The 14,165-nt window shown below is 40.1% G+C and overlaps 1 protein-coding gene across 1 annotated transcript in view; it reads right to left on the bottom strand.

The window, feature by feature from the left end:
• The window catches only part of LOC105277987 (transcription factor AP-2-epsilon), a 134,919-nt gene that overhangs the window by 16,886 nt on the left and 103,868 nt on the right, over nt 1-14,165 (bottom strand). Inside the window, exons 4-5 of the mRNA XM_020031235.2 lie at nt 7,604-7,804; nt 6,770-6,821 (exon numbers count right to left, since the gene is read on the bottom strand). Coding sequence (XP_019886794.1) covers nt 6,770-6,821; nt 7,604-7,804 — 253 coding nt within the window. The remainder of the gene's footprint in view (nt 1-6,769; nt 6,822-7,603; nt 7,805-14,165) is intronic.

The following is a 14,165-nucleotide window of genomic DNA, read 5'->3' as shown; positions in this document are numbered from 1 at the left end:
CTACTGTTGTGATCAACTTGTTTTCCTTCCGATCCTCTATACGACCTGTCAGTCACGACTATCTTTCCAGATCTTACACTCGTTTGATAGAAAATTTATGCTGGACATTTTATTAATGCGCTGATGTAGTCAGCTGCAGATCACTCTATGTGTCATAATCAAATTGATAATTGTACATCGCGATGATACTTAATAATTTGTGGTATCTAATTCGCGTAACCGTTTATGGATTCTCTCGACCATAGGACAGCCTGAATCATCGCGACCATGGCACAGGAAGCACTTTACGTTCTTACGTGTTCGCGTTCTTACGCTGTCCTGTTCCGAGAAATATTTCCGAAGAAATCTACGAGGAGACTATTTCTCTTGCTTTCGACTGTGCATCGAGTGTAGAAAACGCATGAAAAGCGTGTAATTTCATGCGCTATGTCAATATGTTAGATAGATCCGTGAACCCTCTCACGTGTTTCAAATGACAAATGAAATGATTGATATTGCTTTTCTTGCTTTTCTAAAATCCGAATTTTTCCATCTAATAACGGATAGCGACAAGTCGATAATTTTGATAAAAGATGCGATAATCTCGAGATTAGAGATTCGCTGCTCGCTCACAAAGCTCGGTCCGATCAAAGATCTTAGCCGGCAGTTAAGTAACGTAAACTTACAGCCTGCACCGCGTTGCACAACGCGCCAACCGCTTGATCGCAGGTATTCCTCCTGTCATAGAGCCGCAGCTCATAGAATGTCTAACGAGATAGATCACAAACAACAATAGTCCAAGACGATACGAAGGCGGAGATTCGCTCGCACGTTCAGAGGCCGCCATCGATTGCCTTCTCTCTTATCTCGCTTCGAGATTTCTTTTGCATTACAAGGAGACATAATAACGCGACTACGGTACCTAAGGAAGAAATTAATCGTCCTCGTAGGCATTTGCTTACGCAGGAAAATATAATACACGACGCGATATGTATACGAGGAAATGTAGCAACGCACGTTGCGTTGCAAATGTGAAACTAAAAGCAACGTCTGAGCGACTCGCTGCATTTATCACTAACTCCGCGTTATAAATCGCTGTCGCTTTTTCTTCTCTCTGTGCTTCGCGAAACTCGTCCGCTTCGTAGAACAGTAACAATAATAAGGAAACAAGGCCGCTTTTTCCAATGCCGCTTTTCTGATTACTTTGAACTTTGTGAGATTACGTTACACACTCTGTAGATATTATATATGTATATATTTTAAACTTGATAACTGCCTCATTTTTCTGATGCGTACGAAAAGATTAGCAATAGACATACATACGCAATCGGTAACAGTTTTCTACGAGCATATCCTTAGCGGTTAATACTGTTAATAGTGATTGCGGGTCGGTGTAATTTTCATTTTAACGGAAACGATCGAGAGAAGACCATGATGATCGGAACATCATGATCATAATCGCCAATCAAGTGACTGCGACGATGGCAAAACGTGATATTTCCGTCCCGACTTGTAATTCCTATCGAATGTATAATATATTAAAAAATACCTCTCTTGTAAATTTTCATTTCTGTCAACAAAATGGAAGAAAAATTGTATGTTTAGTTAAACTCTTATTGATTTCGATACAACAATGAGATAATGGCATAATGGCATGTTCCAGTTTAAGGGGAAGCAGTCGTGTTTCAAGTTGATTGAACCATCGATGAATGGGTGGATGAATGGATGCGGTCGTACGAGCCTGTCATTATGAAATCACGGATTAAAAAGCGAAAGGAAAGAGAACGGAAACATCTCTTTCGATCGATTATTTTCTCACATTGCCCAAACTTGTCCCATTGATATCAAGTTTCTCCAAAAACGATATGATAAATTTGATTTCGCGATGTCAAGATTAAAGAGCCAATTATAACATTGGTAATAAAAAAAAGAAGAATCAAGTTTTACGATAGCATATTAGAAGTTTTTATGAGCGAACACGGATAAGGCGTGTTCTCTCGAGCCTCAAGGTTCTTGACCATATGTGTAGACCGATATATAATTTCTGGTGATTGGCAGCACATTAGAAAGCTGTTTAAATAGAATTAATAATATCATCTAGCATAACGATCACTTATATAATTGCCACATGTATTGTATAATGTTTAAATATATGTCGAAGATACATTAATGAAACGGAGAAATTGCGTGCTTCGCACATTTCTCTAAGTTAAGAGGAGTATAAAAGATATAAATACAAGTACAAGAGAAATATGTCACAATTAAAAAACGATCAGATTGATGAAATCATATATCATTGCAATCAATACGTACGGTCGATGATTGAGCAATGACGTAGCTGGAAATGTTCATTTAGATGTACAGATAGTAAATTGATACATGTTCATGACTTGCAGATTTTATTATGTATCAAAATTGGCGCATGTCATACGCAACACTTAGAGTTCATTAATATTACATAAAACCGATCATCTACATTATTAATTACAATTTTCCACCTTATAGCGATTGCTCAAGAATAGACTTTTAATGATTATGCAGACTTGATGCGATGTGTAGTGAGTCTCTTCTAACAATTTAACAATCATTAATAACGATCGGATTTAATATAAAGATCAAATTAATCAGAGAAACTAACAAAAAATACATCGATACGTATCCAAGAATACAACGGTTATTGCACACGCTACAATATTAATACCATGTTGCATTTAATAAAAAAATTATTGAATTTATTAAAAACATTAAACACAAACGGGACGAATATATGTTACAACCGAATAATATGCAAATGGTCATTTTATATACTGAAACACGTGTCTACTTTGTTTCTTGGCTATAACATTAAACAATTCATTAATACCCAAATAGATATACGTCGTTAATTCACTCACATCGTAAATTGGAGAAAAGAAACTCGCGCCTTGGCTTGGTGATTCGCTATTATCCACAGCCGCGGGCTATTTAGAGAAATCATTCCGCGCGCGATGCAACCGTGTCGTGTTCATGATTATAATGAGAGGCACGCTCTCGCGCGCATCTAGGTATGATTTATGATACGATTATATAATGCGATTAGTACTCCGCTGTATCGATATACGGTAAATTAATATAGCCACGGTGCTTACAAAGTACCGAAAGGCGGATACACGATTATTGCATACGAGTACGTTTGCATAGTTTTTTCACAAACAGATGCGATCATCGATCGTAGTCTCGTTGAGACTCGCATCCGCGTCAAGGATGCTGGTTAGGAGGCAACCTTGTATAACTTTTATAAAAACAAAAGAAAGAAAAGCATTTCTTTAATCAGCAATCAACATATAACGTGCGCGATCTTTATTTCCAATTTCTTAAATTTGAAAAATTTTAAAACAAATTGTAGAAAAAATATGGAGCAACGTTAGATTCCGTTTTAGTAGAATTTGCAATTTCGCTGATCGACTCCTCTCGTTGCACATCGTTCAACATTTCGCACGACAAAATTCAAGGGGCCTTACACAAAGCAGGCACATCACGAGACAATTATTGCCACTATAGAAAATACCTCCATCTGCGAATTGCCTTGAGCGCGAAGCTGGAGCTTACACGTGCGTCCTGGACACGCACAATTTCCTGGGCAATCAACGCGCCGGAAACTTAACCAATCGACACGTAGGAACCGACTTCGCTTACTTCTCGACCTTGATTGGTTAGCTGGTGTGACTGGGGTGTGACTTTTCCTAAAGGGTCCTAAAGGGGCTCGCTGTCGAGGGCTTTCGCCAGCCGGGGATCCACCTGGCCCCCGGGGCAACTACGACCAACGTGGTGATCGTTAATTTCATTAAGGATTGATTTTACGAGGATAGCTGCCTCCGTACAAAGATGGTGGCCGCCTAAAATTCGTCGCGTACGTAAAAGACACCCGCGCAACCCTCTATCTAAATCTGACTTTTAATTATCTGAATTTTACATTGAACGGCACATTTTTTTTCGTATCATCTATTGCATGTGATTTTTTTTCAAATTTTAAACAAATATGAGCTCTCGAATTGTTCTCGAATCGACTAGTTTGTTGTGTACGCAAGCGTGATTGCTTTCTAGCTACGGCGCAACATGCATACTTGTTTTGATCGATATGAAAAAACGAGAATCAAATAAAAGCACCATGATTGATAAACGTAGATTGCCGTTGACCGTTGTTTGTTACTGCGAGTTGCAAATTGTGCCTACACATTCGACATGCACATAAACTTTTACTTGGAATAACTTTCACAGTTCCCAGCAATAGTATTGGTTAACATGTAAAAGAAGATATTTCATGATTCATGAGTATGACTACGAGAACAATTTCGTAGAGCTCGTGGCTGACGAAAGAATGCATCCGTCCTCGATACTTTGTAGAGAAGTTAAATTGGAGCACATCGTCGTTGTCATCATGGTTGTCATCGTGGTCGTCGTCGTCATCATCGTCATCGTGGAGTGATGGAGCCAAGGTAAGCCACGATAATTGTATAACCGGCTTCCGAGAAGCAGAACACACTTAGCTGTACATCGATACATATATATATATCGGTGTCATCGGGTGGAACGATATGCGACAGAGGCGAGTGTACGAGTTCCGCATCTCGTTCCTTTTTGCCTATAAAAAGTTGCGGACGATCAAGCTATCGCGAGGAAATGTTTCGACAAATTTTCGAGTCAACGGGAGAATGTTGGAAACTTCGCATTGCGAAAATATATAATTGGTGCACAAACGTCCAAATATTAGTTAGGTGCGCCGTGTGTTAGATCAATGCTACATTTTACGCGTATTATATGCCGGTTTCGGGAGATAAAAAGAATCACGGGGAGAGAAAGGAGAAGGAACGAGGTCAAAGAAGCTGGAGCGAAAAGAAAGCAGCGGGATAGAAAAAGACTGGGCAAATAAGCCGTCACGGAACGAGTAACGAGGCATATAATAACCCTCGGTGACATTCGAACAAACAGCCATCTGTAGGTAATACCCCTGTGGTGAGGAACGCCCCGAAAACTACACCCCGCCAAGAAATTACAATGACAATAAGCGAAATCCGATCTGCCCGCGGGCACGCACTGTATTTTTTCCTTCACACCTCCTCTTGCAGCGCGTACACGCGTGCACGTTACGCTCCTTTTGCGATTCTATACGACCTGGTCGGTTTTTCGGCCATTGTGCGACGCGACGACCCCGAGGACGACGCGAGGAGAATTACATCGTGAAACGAGGGTCGTCGCGTAACATGTTTGTGAACCGTGCGTATATAGACCGTAAAGTCGTTGTTTCCTTAACGTTTTCTAAATGATGCCGTTAAATCACTAATATCGATGTAACCAGATTCCCATGCGTTGCTCGATTGCTTAGTAACACGATTATACTTCTTACAGCTTTCTTTTTATCAATTTTTTGGCGAATGCAAAGTATGAAAGCGATTTTACATCGATGATGCTTCTATGATCAAGGAAATGCGAGATTGAAATTTTACGTAAAAAGATTAGGATACTAACTAATTATTTCATTATTTCATTTCGATTGAGTGTAATCGAGAGAAATCGAGCGCGATGCTCATTCTTGTCGGCTAAAGCGACGAAAATGATTGCTCGGTGGTAATAACGCGCTTGATTTCGTAATTAATTCATAGATCGAAAACTACATATATTTCAGCTGAATCTCTGTGTGAACCTCTGTGATGAACGACAAACTCGAGAGTTTGAGACTTCGAGACCACTAGTCCTCGCTGATCGAATACGATCGGTCTAGCTGAACGTGATAGTTACGCAAGACTGTGGCCGCGATCCAATCTCACATTGACACGCCGACAAGAGGCGTTCGCTCGTGGAATTTTATGTGGTGCAAGTTTCCTTATAACTTGCCTGTGTCGCGCAATTCGCAATAAATCCTCCTTTTCAGCGAACTGATAACTCGCTCGAAATTACGCAAACGCGCATGATTTCTGTTCGATTTAATTTGGCAGATGTAAAATCACAGAACAGTTCTCAATATAATAAGTTCAGATATATTTATTTATCTCGATGAATCTTCCTTAAGTTAAGTTATCAGAGTCAAGTCAACCACGTTCGGTCATTCGCAAACTAACGGATAATTTATCGTCTTGCGATTCACGCGACGTTCTTTAGCAAAAATGCCATTTCTGTGATCTCTATCGCACTGAATCAGTACTACGAGAGGAACGATTGCTCGCTTAAGAATGCACCAACGTGTCACTTTTACGCGCGCACCTCTGAATTTATGTCCACAAACGTTCTTAAAAGCCTAACCGCCTATCCTTGACACAACGAAGAGCAAGAAAGAGATAAATTTTAATTAAGCGCGACAAGAGTGCGCTTATTTTATATTTCCGGTTATGCACAGGCATTTTAAATATACATGTACATATATACGCATATCGGAATTATGCTTTTACCCCGCTATTTCAAGTCGGTGTAATTTACCCGTAAAATAAATTCCGAATCGAACGATCTTACAATCGAAAGACTACTTGTATCGGAACCAATAGCTTTGTATGTCACACGCAAAAAAATTGTACGATGTAATTCAGAGATGTTACATACATAAAGTACGTTAAACATTGTTGTCGCGAGACATCGTAGAGGCTGCATAAAGCAACATCAAGATAATGTCTTGAACCACAACTCTACAAGCAACGAGCAACTGGAGAAACCGTTAGCAACTTTAATCAACCGCTCATTCCTGTTTTCGTTCAAATTTATAGGATAAAGATGATCGACAAATATAGTGAGTTTTCTTTCACATAGTAAGTCATTTACTTACTTTTCAGTAACGGCAGGTCGTTCATGAACCCTCCATCGTCCACGTTCGTGTTCTGAAAAGTTACAAATAATTCATATGTATTTTTGACACGTTTCAGAAATCTGTTAAAAGAGCTGACACAAGAACTTTTTATTGCTTTGCTAGCAAATTTGCTGATATATAATGTACTTTATCGTGGTACTTTCATAAAACACATACTTTTTATACAACGAATCACGTAGAATACACTCGTGCAAGACAAAAATGTTTTTGACCACAACAAAGCAAGGGATGTTTCATTTCGAATCTCCGACATTCCATCTCGCATCGTAACGAGCTTCTGACATTTTAGTTAACAAATGCTGAAAATGTTGCAGTAACTTGAGAATACTTTTGTACGTAGGTACTGCAACAGAGATTAATAATGAAAGAATTGGCAAATTTATATCGTAAAACTCGTTATAGAAAATGATTTTAAATCTTTTCTCTTTTTGTCTTATCCAATCGCACTATTAAATATGCACATCTCGATGTCTGAAACTATTGAAGTATAAATTTACTCAAAATAAATTCGAAATATGAATTAAAAATAAGATATATAATACCTGATTTCGTTACTATTATTTATACCTCGAACCTGTATCGATGCATCGATGTTCTCAAAGAAAGTGAGCTTATAATCTTATATCTTACTCTTGTTTGTTCTTGGTTCTTGGTCTTTTGGAATCTACAATAATCGTAACGTTTTTGTTTCTCAAAATCCCGCAGATCTCTTTTCGCGGAAATGTCATCGAAAGAGACGTCGAGGGATGATAATAAAGAAAATATGTTGCGATTACGTACATCGTCGCTCACCTGGGGGTCGTCAACGAGGCTGCTGTGCAGAACGAGGTCGGTTTGGTCAAGACCCGGAGGCGGTAGAAGAGCATCAGGACGACGTACGGCACCATACTCGACACCCCGTCCGCCACCACCACCCCCGCCGCCACCTCCGCCGCCACCGCCACCGCCACTACTGCGTCCGCCGTCGTAAGGAAACGACGCGTGCATATTTGCCTGAAATTAGAAATAACGTGCGTTTCCGTTTTCAATTTTCGAAATCAGAATAGAATCTTCAATACCATGAATATATGTATAAATTTATATAACAGACAAATAACAAAACTATGCAAGAATTACAAAACCCAAATTGAAACTAAGGGTAAGACCAACATAGGCGTAAATTTAGGCGGAATCTAATTCGATATCCGTGACGTTAATTTAGTATCGCGCGAAGCGATGATAGATGGTAAATAGGTAAAGGCCGGAGGTCGATAACGAAGTAAAAGGTTGCCGTCTACGAGAGAAAAATTGCCTCGATTACCGGTATAACGGATCCGTGGCGGTTAGGAATCCTCGGTATCCCGCATGATGATTTTGTACTGTATTTAGGATGATAATGAGATAAAAACAGTGAACCATAACTGGTGGTGTCATTAGCGAAACATCCATAATTAGCCTTTAAGCATCGGTGTATAAATCACAGCTCCATTGAATATTTATGTATATTCTTATTCATATTTATTATTGATTAATATGCTACCATAATTCTATATAATGCCTGCGTAATAATTGCTAGTAAAGGCTAATCAAGCGGTAGGATAAATGACTCTGTTCCAAATTCCGAAATGAACGAATTCCGAGACGAAAATGTAAAAAGAGATTAAAACATATCATTAGATTGCGTTATACATATATCAGATAACGTTTCACTGTTGGCATAACAATAAAACATGGATTTATGTAATTTACTATTTTCGAAGAGTATAATGACTCGTTGGAATATCGTATGTCCGTGCATCGTCACACTCAAACTCACTTTGATGAAATCTACGTGAAAATGATAGTACGCGAAGCTTGCGCCGCTCGGTAAATTATTACAAACTCGATAAATGGTCGCATCGATCCGGGTGATTTCAACTCTTTTTTACTCTGTTTCGCGGAGCATATTCGCGATGAATTCTTTATTATAGTTCATTTGTAACTTTCGGCCCGCGAGTAGCCGTCAATTTACTTTGTATCGCTTCGCGACCATGCCAGGCGGTATGTAACAAGATTTTGTAACGAGAAGTGGGATAAAGTCGCGTGCGTGGAAGACGATATGCGAATACATGTAAGGATGGTAGGAATCCTCGCGCTATAAAAGTCCTCTTATGTCATCGATAAAGACGAATGAGCTGTCAGGCTTCAATGGATCCCGCCAATCGTAATTACTCGAGTTATTCCCTAGAATGAGTATGGGCGGCCGTTGAAATCACTTGCTGATACGACATACGACATACGATTGATTGCCCGAAAAATAACTTTGAAATGTTACTTAAATCATTTCAATTGGGTAGAGTATCGTACCGAAAATTCACTCGAATCCCAGTTAAATCAATGTAATCAAACGTAAAAATAAAGATTCTAATTGAGATTGATTTAACAGTATGACAGCATTGAAATTAACAGAATTGATATAAACATACGCATATGCATACGCGCGCGTATCCGTACAGTCATGATAGGAGGAACGATAAGCGAATACGGTAGGACCAAACGAGTCTTCTAAGAAATCGGGAACAAGACGAATATACGCTTGGAATCTTAATCACAGCCGCCAAGGGGGAAAAAACTGGCGATTTTATCCAGACTGCGAGTCGCTCGTGTCACAAATACGGTTATATCACGAGCCCTTGCCCGTTATTGTTCTATATCTTTCCTACACAAGCTTCGCGCAGCAGAAGAAATCACCGCGGGCGAGTTTCTCCGATTTCTTTGCCAGATTGTTCTCTCTGTTGTAATTCTCCGCTCTGTCACGATCGTTTAGATCGACGTGCGACATATATACGTAAAGGGGGAAAAAGTTTTCTCGAACGAAACCCTCGATCGAGGAACGATCAACGTTTCTCGCGCGTCACAACGCTCTCATTTATGTCTATCGTTCGTTTCGTGCGTTCTACCGCTCTATCCAGTCGTACAGTATTGCTTCTCAAGCACCGACCGGTGCTAAATCTGTCGATTTCATAGTCACGAAGGAGAAGATCCGTGTGATTCAGTATCAGATTTGTCGTTTTCACAAAATCGAGGCTATTCGATCAATTCATCATCGTAGCGTGTGAGAAACGTTGCGTTTTCAATTTAGCAAATATGTCTGATAAATTCGATGCGTCGGCGATGGAACAGTGCGTTCATGGGAAAATGTTTGGCAGATGTAAGAGAGCATTAAGGTCATGACTGTCCGAATTCGAATAGTGATTAGGAGGTCGAAAATTATACGTTTTATGTCGCGTAATGCCGTCCGAGAACCTCGACTTTCACGGGAAGGAAAAAAGAGACGACGCTAATTAAGGTGCTGGAACCGCTTTCTGGACTTATTGACGAGTCCGCGATAGTTATACATTGATGTAACCGTGCCACGCAAACTAATGAGATGAAATGTGATCGCCTTTCTCTCGTTAAACGCTCCGGTAAAATAAAATCACGTATTCCACCGCGGTAATGTCGATGCTGATAAATGATGGCGTGTCGAATCGAACCAACAACGAGACGGACACCGATGATAATATGTTCGCCTGCATTCTTGTACGGCGATATATTACATCTCTTTGTATTATGTAATTTCCTCGCGAATGTACCAAGAAACTTCTAACACATGTGAGAGATGTGCAACAATACGGTATAAACTGTGACAAATACAAAGAAATTTGTTACAGTTCTTAATCACAGCTTATCGATAATCGATTCTTATGAGTCATCGGCTTTAATATTACTAACCTCGTGTAGATATTCAGGTACACGTTGAAAGATTAAATTAGTCAAAAATGTTTTATCATAATGTAAGGAGTACGTAGGATTTGCCTTGGACATAGCGCGTAAAATTTACGCTTGACTCGATTTGCACTCATTCTTTGTGTCTGGAACAACGTAAATTCATCCCATACAATTCTAATCCGACTCTGTATTGTCCGCGTTGACGATTAAGCAGCATGCTCTCAACTTTTTCCAGCAGCAAAGACGCAACAATGGTGCCGATTTCTCGTGTCCAAACCCCTTTAGCAGAGAAGCTGTCACAAACGCTACCCAAGTGCAAACGCTAAGGGATGTTAAAGGGACACAGTTAAAGTCGCTGTACACAATGAAACGCATAGAGAGATGGAGCTTTCACACTTTCAAGGATAAAGCTATCGGAATCGATTTGGTTGATTATTGGCATTGTAGTCTATTTCAGAAACATTGATTGAGATTTTACAAAACTCAGTGTCTTCTCACGAACAACGATAATGAACAAAATGTTTAATAAAAAGCTGATATCAGCGCTTTTATTTTCTTCAAAGAGACGTAGATAATTCTATGAGCATAAAAGAATAATAATAATAATGGGATTTACTATAATAATATAACATAAGGTACGGGGGTGTTCACCCTTTAAAGATACCTCTAGTCTTATCTTAGGCATCGCACTGCTTAGCATACTTGCCTCAAAGCAAACGTCCATGGCATCCTACCCGAGAGGGAATGCCAAAGGTCAGCCGAAAATTTAATAAGTAAATTACTTAACGGGGTGAGCAGTGAGCGAAGCATCGCACAGGGGAAGTTTATCTCGCAGATATTACAGATATAGAATTTTGTGAGATTGTTAAATCTGCGCGAAAGTGTATGTATTCGATAATCGTATCGACGCAAGTTACGAGTTGGTCAAACGCTTTGAGGTTTATTGATTATATTCTTATGGAGCGTATAGTATTATTGTACACAAATACTTTACACATATTCAACGGGGTGCATGATACTAACATAATCAGAGTCATGCTCAACGAGTCCACTGTAAAAAGGATTGGACTTTATAGCAAGAAAAACGAGATGAGAGAAAAAGAAGACGGACGATGAAGCATTAATAATACTAGTGCAAAATTGCGTCACAGTGGTTACATTGGCATTTACATCTAATTACGAGCGCTTATTAATCGGATAATCGCGTGACGGGATCTAATCAATGACCCTAATGGGGCGCTATTATATGGCACAAGTCAAACCGAGATAATCTCACTACGCGGCAATATATTACACAGCCGGCAACGATTATAGCAGCGCGGAAATTTCGCCCGCCAAATTGTCGCACGGTTCCTCATGCCCGTCTAGTTTATATACCAGCATTAACGACGAGGATACGAACAGCTCCGAAGACGCGTAGACGCGCGTCTAACACCCTAAACGCTCAAGTTTCCTAACTATGGCGAACTATGCAAAGGCACCAAGGTGTGTAGTTCCGGAGCTACACGGAGCTTGAGACTTTCGTGTCTCACGAATAACCCGAGCGGATCTTGCCTCCGAGCGGATCCGAAAGTCACGTCTTACGACGAGCATGAAGTAACCGTGGATCCTCGCATTCTCCGTCGTTAACCCTGGATTTCCCGCGATAAACTGTGCGCGGGCACGCTATTTATTGTCGTCTATCTGTCGCAAGCGACGTGAGCGTTTATCTGTACAGTTTCATCGTTTTGACGACTTTACTATTTCGCCAATCTCATAATGGCGAATGACGAGTCTCGAGAGATCACGATAATAGCCGGTCAGATTAAAAGTAATAGCTATTGTTATAGGTTTTACAGTCGTTTACGATAATCGTTGCGTGCAGCAGTGTTGTTTATTAAATTTTTCACCAATTGATTTGTCTCGAATTGAAATTGCGCTACAATTTCCGCCGCTTTTACTACAGATCCCAAGTCACTTCATTCAATAAATTAATAAATTTAATTCATTAAATTTTATTAGCCAATCTCATTAAACTATTATGATTAGCTATGAAAAATTCACGGCAATTCCCATCCATTTAATGCATATACATACTTTTTGCAAATTAAGTTGGATTTCTCCGAATAAAAATTTATATTATAAAAACTTGATGTATAATTTACAAATTGCCTACATAATTCAAAGATTTTATTTAAATCCATTCCCATGAGAAGATACCATCCATCCTTCCCCTACAAGAATGCCCGTTGGCTAGAAAGAAATAACATCGGAGGGGTGCAATGTTTGAAATAATCGATAATGCACTGTGTTGATCGCAGCACGGTGAAATATTTTCAAAGTTATTCCCGTAATGTAACCAGTGATACAAGGTGAAACGCATATATTTTAAAACTTTCAAGATTTTAGTATTTTTCGAACAAAGAAAGCGACAGCTCGCCCGACAGTTTAATCGTGGAAATTACGGTAGCGACATATACGTATATCGTACGGCAGTCCCTTAATCATGCGAGCGGAAAATAATCACGGTCTTGGATAAAACGGCGACGGGGCAACTCGAAACTGCATATGGCGCGAACAGATGCTCCCAGTGACAAATCACACTTCTGTATTCTCAACTTGGTGTGCGAAACGGACGAACCTGTGTGCAAGGCTACTCGTCGTAACACGTATCGAATTTCGTCGAACGTATTTCCTTTTTTTCTTCATGCCGACACACGACACCTTTAGAAATCGTCCGAACGTAATCCGCACGAAAATCACGGTGGTAGCGTGTGCCGACGTGGTAATTAGGGTGATGTTTTCGTGAATACCGAGCGTGCAAGGTGGACCGCAAATACTATTACTGTAATAATTATTGGGGTTCTCAATTTCTTTCCCTCTCTCTTTCTAAAACCGATCAGCACCTGGACGTAACGTGTTACCATATAATATGTGAGCAAATCGTGTATAACGACTTGTACGTGGATATTTATTGCGAGTCTTGCTGAACAAAAATCGTGTAAAACATAAAAGACTTAAAGATATTTTTCAAAGTCGGAATTCGTTCGATGCGCATTGCTTGTTTCCAGCCACGTAAGACATACATTACGTGTGGCAGACGATTCTGCACCGTGGCAAATGCAAATGTTGCGCGGTGCCGCACAGCACCGAAGCGACAGAGTCGTCTCCGCGCTCATGAGAGATCAATGATCGCAATCACCGATGTCACGGGACGACTTATTGGCCGCGACTCGTCTAATAGATCGATACCACCCGTCATTACCTCCGCCCCGGGATGCTGTACGCGGTCGTACGCGGCGTCCTACAGATAACACGCCCGATGGTTCGCTAATGAGGTATTCGATCGGCCGGATCGGTCTGGTGCACGTGACCGGATCTCTGTCCACGTTTTCATTCTCCGCACCAACCGATGTCATGATTTCTATGCTTCCGCGTAACCTAACATCAACGTTACGATTATATTAAATATGAAAGATACGAGCTTCCTTTCATGATAATGTAGACCACGATCAAGTTTTTGCCGAAACTGAGATTATTGAATTCAAGTTTGACGATGCGAGCATGATATGTCGGATAAAGAAATATTGGAGATTGCTAATGTACTGCAAAAAACTCTTACTTTTTTCAACGTAATTTTTCTGGA

This window comes from Ooceraea biroi, chromosome 1, assembly GCF_003672135.1.
Source record: "Ooceraea biroi isolate clonal line C1 chromosome 1, Obir_v5.4, whole genome shotgun sequence".
NCBI lineage: Eukaryota > Metazoa > Arthropoda > Insecta > Hymenoptera > Formicidae > Ooceraea > Ooceraea biroi.
Note: the sequence above shows the minus strand (reverse complement) of the source record. Positions and strands in the feature narration are given on the sequence as shown.